Source organism: Terrapene carolina, unplaced genomic scaffold (genome assembly GCF_002925995.2).
Source record: "Terrapene carolina triunguis isolate 2854851 unplaced genomic scaffold, T_m_triunguis-2.0 Scaffold30582, whole genome shotgun sequence".
NCBI classification, from domain to species: Eukaryota; Metazoa; Chordata; order Testudines; family Emydidae; genus Terrapene; species Terrapene triunguis.
In genome coordinates, this window is record NW_020694933.1 from 1 (window position 1) to 10169 (window position 10169).

General features: G+C 65.1%; 1 protein-coding gene across 1 annotated transcript; it reads right to left on the reverse strand.

The window, feature by feature from the left end:
- Nucleotides 1-682: 682 nt before the first annotated feature.
- On the reverse strand, nucleotides 683-5752 carry LOC113409180 (signal transducer and activator of transcription 5B-like). Its single transcript, XM_026662823.1, is given in 9 exon segments — nucleotides 683-787; nucleotides 789-867; nucleotides 1326-1481; nucleotides 1894-2045; nucleotides 2164-2294; nucleotides 2917-3091; nucleotides 3325-3414; nucleotides 3912-4068; nucleotides 5016-5752. Coding segments are annotated over 9 exon segments (1173 nt in total). The 5' UTR covers nucleotides 5144-5752.
- Between the last annotated feature and the right edge of the window lie 4417 nt (nucleotides 5753-10169).

A 10169-nucleotide genomic window follows, 5' to 3' on the forward strand; every position in this document is an offset into this window, starting at 1 on the left:
GGGGGGGGCAGGGGCGGTGCCGGGGGGCTTGGCTCTCACCATGTTCCTGAAGTGGGCGCTCAGGGTGCCCGTGGCCTGGTGGTACTCCATCACACAGCAGTTGTTCAGGATCTCCCCGCTGCTCTCGCTGCAATGGGAAAGGCAGGTCAGGGGGGCTAGGCACTGGGCCAGCTCCGACTTCCATGGGGCGTTGGGGGGGGGCAGGGCGGTGCCGACAGTCACCGTGGGGGGGAGCTCCCTCTGGGCCCAGGGAACCCACTCAGGGGCCTGGAGTCCGGCTACGGGCTCAGAGAATGGGCAGCGGCTCGGGGCCTGGGGGGACACGGGGCCCCATGTGCCAACCAGGCCGGGCAGGGGGGTCTCCTGGGGATTGGACCCCACTGGGGGTGCTGGGAAAGGGGCCAGTCCCCAACCCCACAGGCGTGGGGCTGACCCTCCCTCCGCTCAGCGATACCCCAGGGGTGAGAGGGAGCAGCTCCAGCCACACGCTGTGCTGGACGCTCCGGGGGATCCAGGCTACGTGAGCATGGGACGCAGAGAGAACAAGGAACCAGCCCCACAGGGCCCTGCCAGAGCCCCCCAGTTCCCCCCCGAGACCCAACAGGAGCCGCGCGGCGCAGCGGGGCCAGCTCGGGCGTCTCCCAGGACCTGCCCCGGGCGAGTGGCAGGGGCGGGGGGGGCATTACTTGCGGGTGCTTTCGTTCTTCAGCAGGGCCTTGGCTTGCTGCTCGCTGATGATGGTGGCCTTCACCTGGGGCGGGTTCATGTGCACGTTCAGCTTCCCCCCCCACCAGCAGCCGCACCGTGGCCGCGAACTTGGTCTGCGTCTTCAGCACCTGGGGGGGCTGCTTCTCGATGATGAAGGTGCTGGGGGGAGGAGCCGGCGTCACGGGGCCTGCGGCTGTGAGATGGGGCCGGGGGCCGGAGCTACGACCGCCAGACGTGCGCGGGGGCGGGGGGACGACCCGGCACATCCCCACCCCAGCTCACAGCCCCTGCACCCAGATCCCCCTTCCCAGTCCCCAGGCCGTATCCCCTCCCGCCCAAAGCACTTGCGCCACGAGCCCCTTTCTCTTGCCACCCGCCCCGCAGTGCCGGCAGCATCCCCACCCCCCGATCCAGCCGGCCCCTGGCCCCTCGCAGCCCAATTCCTACCTGCCCAGGTCAGAGCCTGAACCTCGTCCCAACCGTGCCCCGAGTTCAGCCTCGGCCCCCCAGCCTGTGTGGGGCAGCCGGGCCCAGCCCAGCTCTGTCACCCCAGTGCACATGGGGCAGACATGCCCAGACCCAATCGGGGCCCAGCCCGGCTCTGCCCCCAGCGGTACCTGGTCACCAGGGCGGAGATGATGTCTGTGATGGTGCCGTTGAGCTCGGACAGCATCTCCTCCACGGGCCCCGGGATGGGCAGCTGCTGGCACAGGTGCTCGGCTCGACGGATCTGCTGCCGGTTCTGCCAGATGATCTCGGCCAGCTTCTCACACCTGGGGCGAGGGGCCCCCGGGCCAGGTCAGTGCTCTGGCAAGGCCCAGGGACATCACGGAGCCCCAGGTCTGGGTGTCCCGTGTCTGCTGGTCATGGGGCTCCCGGTCTGCGCGCCCCCCTCGGGGTCCCCCCAGGCCGTCGCGGTCCGGCCTTAGCCTCGCCCTGTGGGGAGTTCAGCCACCCCAGGAATCCAGTCCCACGTTCCTGGCGATGGGGGCAGGTGACCCCTAGTGCCCTGGACTAACAACCCCAGCGGGGGCAGCATCACCCACCAGGGCAGCCCCCCCGGATTCCCTGCTGCCGGCGGCACCGTTCCCTGGTTTCCCAGCCAACCGCCCAGGGGCCAAGCGGCAGCTCCCGGGTGCCCAGCCCCCGTTTCCCACGGGGCAGCGCCAGGAGGGGCGGACGCACCAGGACTGCAGCACGTCCAGGGTGCCCTCGGGGGGCCCGCCGTTCCCCGCCAGCTGCTGCCGCCGCTTCCACTGGATCAGCTCGTCGTCCAGGATGGTCGTCTGTTGCTTGCGCAGCAGCTGCAGGGTTTTCTGGTGCTTCTCCGCCAGCTCCTGCGAGGGGACGGGGTGTTAGTGTGGGACGGGGCAGGCAGCGGAACCGCATGGGGGCATCACCACCCCCTGCTGGCACTGGGGAGAGGAGTTGGGTCCCCCCGGGGCTGGCGCTCACCACTCGGTACTGCTGTAGTGTCTGGGCCTCCCGGTGCAGCCAGGCCTCCAGCGACGCCTTCTTCTGCTGCAGCGTCGTCTCGCGGGACATGCGCTCCTGGGGGCCCAGTTGGGAGAGCTGGGAGAACTGGGCTGGGGAGGAGGCCAAGAGCGTTAGGCCTGAGCCCCGCCTGCCCCGGGGGCTCCCCGACCCTCAGCAGCATCCCCAGAACCCCTGCACCAGGCCTACCCCTGGGGATGAGGGGGGGGACTCGGGACTCGCTCCCCAGCCCCACGGAGCCGGTGGGACAGTGCTGAGCTGGGGACTCCCATGGGACTGTGGAGGGAGGGGAACCGTCCCGTGGGTGCTCAGATACCTGCAGCCTCCTCACGGGGGCGCGGAGGGTGGGTGAGACGATGCCCCAGCCCCCAGATGCTACGGCAGAGTCTCCCCCGTGCTGGGGGGGGAGGAGGGCTGAGACCCCCCCAGACACCCCTGGTCCCAGGGCGGAGTGGCCAGCAGGGGGCGCGAGGCACGGAGCTGCACAGGCAGCATTCTGCGCCAGCTGCAGCCCCCCGCCAGACCCCAGCGCCTGGCGCCCCCTCGGCAGCTGGGACGGGGCAAGTGCTTTGGGACGTTTGCTGGCACGGGCCGGTGTCTCCCCGAGGATGGGATCTCAGGGCGAAGCTGCCTCTGCTCTGCGGGTCCCTGCCCCCATCAGCCCATCCCCACGGCCCCTCCCTCTCCCCACGGCTAGAGCCCCCCCACCCGCACCTTGCAGGCGCATGTTCTCCTGGTACTGGATGATGAAATACTCCTGCGTCTGCTGCAGCTTCTTCAGCTCGTTCTCCGTGTCCTGGGTGACGAGACGCAGCTCCTCGAAGGTCTGGTTGATTTGCAGGTGCTTCTGGGACATGGCGTCCGCCAGGCTGCTGGCTGGGGAGGGGCTCTGCAGAGGGGGGGCGTCAGGTCAGGGAGAGACAGGGCCTCGGGGACTGCCATGGGGGGCAGCGACGGAGCACAGAGGCCGAGGCTCACGCCGTGGGGCAGTGGCTGGAGCCACGGGCACAGGGTGGGGTGAGGGGGCACAGGGTGAGGTGCCCGTGGCTGGGCTGGGGCAGTGTCCCCGGGGCCCCAGAGAGACAGGGGAGCGAGACAAGGCCCCCCTGCCTGGCTACTCACGTTAGTGGCCTCCCGAACCAGCCGCTGCTCGTGGTACAGGATGTGGCGGATGCAGCGCACCAGCTCCATGGGGCACCGGTCGTACGTGTTCTGCAGGGGGGAAAGCAAAGGCCCTGAGCCAGGCGCAGAGCGGGGCTAGTCAGGGGCTCTCACCGCCCCAGGATGGGGGCAAAGGGGGTCCCAAGGGCACTGGGCGGGGGGGCTGCTCCTGCCCTAACCTACCCTGCCGGCATCCCCGCTCCCAGGGCACGTGGGTGAGGATGGGGGTCACCCCAGCCGGCCTATGCCAGGACGGCAGCTCCCCATGGCCAGACAAGGAGCCCGCGGGGGACGGCAGCGGCTGGGGGGCCTGCGACATGGCAGGGGAGGGAGCTCGGGGCAGCAGCGGAGGGGGCTCAGGGATGCGCTGGCCCCACGCGGGGAGGGGAGGGGAGAGACGGCACCTGCCATCACGCACTCTGCTGCTGTCTCAGCCCCTTGCTCCGCGCCAGGCTTGGCCAGCCCATGGGGGAGCGCCCAGTGGGAGTGGCCGACCCCTGGCAGGGCACGAGGGGCAAGGCTGCCCCATTGCGGCTCCGGGCACCGACCTGCAGCTGCGTGGCATAGTGCCCCAGCTTGATCTTCAGCAAGAACCCGTCCTCGCCCACTTGGTGATCCGCCTTCTTCTGCAGCTCCTGGATCAGCCCCTCCAGCAGCTGGGTGGCTTTGAGGTTCTCCTGGGGGTTATCGAGGTCGATGGAGTCCCTGGCACAGAGAGAGAAGGGGGGGCAGGGCTCAGCTGGGGCCCGACCTGCCCGCCCCAGCTCGGCGCAGGGACTGTATCTGCTGGGGGAACCCAACCCCCCGCCAGTGAGGCCCCCCGTGTGTCCGTCCCTCAGCAAACTGGGACGATCCAGCCAACCCGCCACACAAAGCCCAGAGCGAATGGGAGCAAAGCCCCACCCCGAGCCTGCCCCCCTGGCCCCACCACGGCAGTGCCCCCTCCACCATATGGGGCATACACAGAGGGACCTGCCGAGTGCTCCCGGGGTGACTCCTCGTCGCTGTCTGGGCTGAGTGAAGTTGCGAGCCCAGCCCTGGTGCCTTTCTGCCAGCTCTGACGGGGTGGCACTGAGGCTGCTCCCAGGTTCCCTGCAGCAGTCAGCAGCTCCCCTCGTGCAGGATCCCTCACGAGGCAGCTTCACGGGGAGTCTAAGTGCCCTGAAGTTTGACCGGGGCGGCTGCAGAGGTAGCAAGGCTGATGCACGGCACTGGGCAAAAGGCTTTACAAGTGATGACTGGTTAGTGCAACCCGCGTGCCTACAGAAGGGTAAACTGAGGCATAGCTAACCGGCAATGGGCCCCGGATCTGTGCTCAGACCACTAGGCCGTGCTGCCTGTCTCTGTCACAGCCAAAAGCAGCATTTACCTTTTTTAACTGATAAAACAAACAGTGGGGTGGGGGTGGGAAGCGTTTGACAGAGGACGCACGCCCCAGCCTGGGGACAGAGCCGGGATGCAGCGTTCATGTGGCAGCACCATTCTAGACCCCTCGTACTGCAGGGGGAAGAGGAGAGGGGAGTTAGGTGAACCTCCTGCAAGCAGCAAGGAGCCCCGTCAGCAGCCGCCCCCCAGCTCCACTGTGCAGCCCCTGGAGGAAGAGATTTCACTAGCACGGTGACAACAGCATGGAGCGGGGCGGGCTCACCTACCATGCCTGGCTCTCGATCCACTGCGACAGGTAATGCCGCACCTCGATGGGGAAGTGCTGGCCGTACAGCGCCTGCATCTGGCGCAGGGCCTCTCCCTGCAGCTGCTGGGCCTGGATCCACAGGGCCATCGGTCAGAACCTGGCGGAGGCACACGACAGTTACCCAGGAAGGTTCTTCCCCTATTCGAGGATTTGCAAGCTCAGTGGGCTTGTCTCTCTGGGCTACGTGCCTACAGGAAAAGCAACTTGTCTGCCTCCCTCACACCCTTTCCTGTCTAGTCACTCAGCAGTGGGGCACAATATCCGATCTACTCCCAGAAGGGGATGTGAAGAAGGGGAGGGGACAAAGGTGCTGGCAGAGGGAACCTGCAGTAGGAGCCGACCACCAGCCTGGCCCAGTCAGTGTCCCTGAATGACTGGAAAAGCCACCAAGCGTCACCACCCCAAAGGGACAGATGCTGCTTCGGGGAGACGGGGCAAATCAAAGCTCAGGTCCAGCTCTTCCCAGGAACTCCCAATTTCTGGGGCCCTGTTGCAGGCCCAGTAGGGCCTGGCTCTCCAGAGGGCAGGGGCTGAGCAGTCCCTAAAGAGTCTCTCAGACAGGGCCCCCCAAGTCCCCTCGAGCTCTCCAAGACATGGGCCAGGGTTCTCACCCGGAGGAGTGGTGGTGAAAACGAAGCGGGTAAACTCCTAAACTCAGCTCCAGGTTCCCCAAATGAGAAAGGAGCAAACACCATTTGCTCGTCGCCTCCTCCACCACACCCTCATCCCGGCAGGAATTCCTGCGGGGCATCTCCCGGCAGAGACTGATTCCGCTTTCAGGAAACCAGGTGCTCCTTTGCCGAAGAGCGGAGCGAGCGATGCAGGGGCGTCGGCGGTACCGGTGTCCTGGGGTGCACACACCCACGCGGGTTTGACTTCACGCCCAGGAGCCAGCCCCACGCACAAAGCTTAGCACGTGGGTCACTGCTTCCCTGACCCTGGATCCTTATGCTGAAGCCAAGAGGGAGTTTCTCACGGTCCAAGAGGGATTCGAATAGCTAGAGCCTGACCCCCCCATGCTGCATGAATCCCCTCCACCCACTGTGCGGGAAACACATGCAAAACACCCCCTTGGAGCACTGTCATACAGGGACTGGCCCTGTCCGGTCAGGCATGGCCCAGCCCCAGGTCAAGCTAGACCAAGGGAATTCTGGGAAGTGTAGTTCCTAGGGAGGGTCATGGGAAGTGTAGGCTAATGCAAGGCATGCTGGGAGGACTTGCTGGGGAATATAAGGTGCAGAAGGGCTCCTGGGCAAGGCAGCTGCAGCTCAGGAGAGCGAGTGGGTGGAGGGGCAGTGGGGCAGCTACAGGAAAGGGTTTCTGGGGAGGCCTAGGGACAGGTCGGTGCTGCCACCTGCACTGGTTTGGGGGTCCCAGCCAGGGGAAGCCCCTTCCCACATCAAGATGGGTTGGGGGGGACTGAAGAGTGCCAGGCCTGGGGCTGGGAGGCCGAAGGAGCATTTGGGGAGGTTTAGCTCTCCTGGCAGGGGGAGGCTCTTCTACCAGAAGGGGAGCCAGCCAGCCGGAGGGGCACACAGCCCTGCTCCAGCGAGGGACCTGAGGCCCAGCTGCATCCGCCAGCCAACACCAGGTACGTGCCCGTGTGCAAGCGGAGGGCTTGGGAGCGTGCGAGACGAGGTGCTCCAGGTGCATGGCAAATGCTCTGTGCTACCCCCTGGGGCCCGGCTGTACCTGGGTTCCCCGACGTGGCTGCATTTCTATAGTGCACATGGGGGCCCAGGTGTCTGGATGGCGTAATCCGGCAAGTAAAGCGAGCAGCCCCTTTTGGCATTAACTGCCTTGGTCTAAAGGGAGAACTCGCTAATAGCCGGCACCCTCATCCACACGCTTCGCTTCACAACACATCCTGGGCCCGCTTCCCACGGGGTGACCGAGCCCCGGTCTGCGGTAGCCACTGCTGGAGCTGGAGCAGTAACGGGTGAGCTCTCTCCAGCACGCAGCCTCCCACGTCTTGCTCAGCTACTGCCCCGATGAGGGATGAGGGCGCGTCTACCTTGGGGACACGCACCATTCAGCCCGAGGCGTGACTTGGCCCTGATTCGGGTAGGCCAGTGCCGAGCTCTGTGGATGCCCATTCTGAGCTAAGCGCAGCTTTGTCTAGATTCACCCAGACAAGGTTTAAGCTAAACCAAAACAAATGTCCACACAGGGGTTGCACCAGGGCTACTAAATTGGTTTAAATTCACACCACAGGCTAAACCTGGCCAACTAGCCATGGCGCCTGCAGCCAGCACTCCCCCCTGCGCTCCTGGCAGCCCCACCAACGCAGGGCAGGAGCCAAGCTAGGTGCAGGGGACGTGCGACTAGCACTTGTCCAGGGCACAACCCACTCCTGCTCCTTTAGCAGACGCAGCTTCCTAGTGCAGTTAACAGGACTCGCCTTCCCTGGCGGCTGACGGAGATGAGCCCCGCTGAGACTGAGCCACCTCTGGCTGCGGGCGTCTCCTGTAGACACACAGCATTCCCAGGATGCTAGAGCGGGGGCAGTTTCTTCATCCCCTCCCCCCCCCCGGCGCTGCATAAACACACTCACGTGTGTCTCCTGCATCTCCCTGAGCCCCCATCCTCACCTCCCTGCCCCGGTGGTGCCTGCGGTTCCGACCGCCCGTTAACTCGGGCGAAACCCCCGTTACCAGGCAGGCACGTTACCCGAAGTTACAGCGAGTCCAGCCAGACACCTGCTGGCCATGCTGCATGGGGCTGGCTCCCTGCCAGCTCAGCTCAGGTGGAGACAGTGCTAAATTCAGATCCAAGGACCCAGGGAGTGGCATTAATGTTAAGACTGGAGCCCTGCCCTGCACAACCACGATCGCTCCAGCTCTCCTGCCCAGGGAGCTGCAGTCTTTGCTTACCGGGCATTAACCGGACATGGTTAAATCAGAGCTCCTCTCATTCTTGCTTCACACTCACCCTCCCACGCACACAGACAACCCCATCGACAGCTCCCCTTGTGTTCTGCCAGCCAGCCAGGCAGCAGGACTCCGACCAGCCAACACATGGGTGCATGTCCCCGTGGCCTCTGCCCAGGGAACCCGTGAGAGGCCTGGGGTGGGGATGCATTTCAGGAAGAGACTCTGCACAGAATGTCACTCGTAAGCCGTCCATGCCGGCATCCGTCCAAGGCCTAGGAGGCTTTTACTAGTTGGGCAGCAAACTCACTGCTTCCAGCACGGAGCGCTGGCCCTGGCGACAAATCTCTCTCTCGGCGCCGGGGCAGAAGCTGCTGGTCCTTTCCCCGAGGGCAGGGGATACTCACGGCAGGAACAGGTGTTCTCCTCGCTCTGCGCTGCCCCATGCACCGCCCTGGCAGCGCCTTGCCAGCCACCTGGGCACCCCGGCCCTGGGCACCGAGGGGGATCCTGCCTCTTGGCAAAGGGTTCGCGCCCGCAGGGACAGCCCGGCGCTGCTGCTCCACAGGCTGCCCTGCTACAGGAAGGAGCGAACAGCAGCTATTTCCTTCCAAAATGTCAGCTGCCTCTCGCAGACCAAACAGCAAGCGCTGGGCTCCTGGCAGCTTCCTCTCTGCCGCTGCAGCGAGCGCGCGGCCGTGCGCAGACCCAGCCACGCTCGCTGGGAGCGCCAGCGCGAGGCCGCGTGGGGCCGGCAGCAGCACAAGTGTCAGAGGGTCACATTACAGCCGTGCTTCTTGCCCAAGAGGTATTTATATTTTTTGATCTGGGAGGACGGAACAAAAGGAAACCAGCGCTTTCGGCTAATCCTGATTTACAGTCCTGGCTTTAATGTGAATGGGACGTGACATGGGCTAGGCCGTGTGTGGCAGAGAGACCTCTGCGTCCTCTCGGTTGGCCAGTGCCTCACAACCGCAGGCTGAGGAACTGCCAGCAGGGTCAGTGTGCCCCCTCTGACAGCTGGGGAGATGGAGGCAGGCACTAAGTGACTTGCCCAAGGCTGTGGAACAAATCTGTGTCGGAGGCAGGATTGGAACCCACAAGCTCTGGGCTCCCAGCCCTTTGCCTGTGACGATGGGTACTGGAGGGCAGTCTTCCAGCTCAGGGAGATACACCTACACTAGCTCTGGCGAGAACTAGCATGCTAAGAACAGCCGCGCACACGCCAGGCACCAAGGGATTGTGCATCGGGCGGGCAGTGTGCCCATCCTGCTGAGGCTACCCTGCCGTTCGCAGCACGCTGGCTCAGTCCGCACGAGTGGGGGTATGTCCACCCGAGCTGGAAATCACAGCTCCAGCCGGGACGTGCGCTGAGGCAAGAGACCAGTGCCGGCAGATGTCCATGGGGCTGGAGGGAGGGGCTCAGACCTGGGAGCTCCTGGGGGTGTGGGAACGAGCCGTAACGCCCGTGAAGCGAGGTGCGGTAGAGACCGCATGCCCCTTCCGACCCCAGTTGCTGCCTGTCTCATGAGGGTGGCACAGTCATTGGCACTGCCCCAAGTGGGGTGGGTTCTCCCCACCTTTAGGAGCAGCTTGGTCTCTAAAGCGTCCACCCAGCCAGGGGCCTGTCCGAAGGAGGGAGTTGCAGGGATCTCTGTTTCCCGCCCCCCCCCCCGCCCCCACACACACACACAGTGCACGCTGTCCTGTGGACCAGCACCCGGGAGCCAGCCGGCCAGCCCAGAGCAAGGAGCAGTGTGTTGCAGCTAGACAAGTAGGTCACTAGCGCAGGCTTCCTCCTTCCTCCAGGGCGGGAGCTGCCCCCGTGGGCACCCCTCTGCAGCAGGCCCCGGCAGCGGGGAGAGATGTGGCGCCAGCTGCCCAGCAAGAAAGGGGCTGGTCAGAGAGCGTGACTAACACCCCCGTGGATTAGGGATTTCCAAATACAGCTAAGCTGCTCAGACACTCCCGGAGAGGGGGGCAGCCCCCTGGCGGAGCAGCCCCTGGGGACAAAAGGAAAAGCCACAAGATCAAACCAAGCGCTGCACAGCTAGCACCTGGCAGCCGACGCCTCCCAGAAATATGCAGGGCAGCCACTGGCCACCACAAATAGATGAAGCAGCTACACGGCCAGGCCTGAGGAGCAGCCTTCACTTTAACCATGGGCTGTCTCAGCAGTTGTCTGCCCGCAGGTCCCAAGCAGCTGCCCCTGCGAAGGAAAGCAATGCCGAGCTACGGGCAGA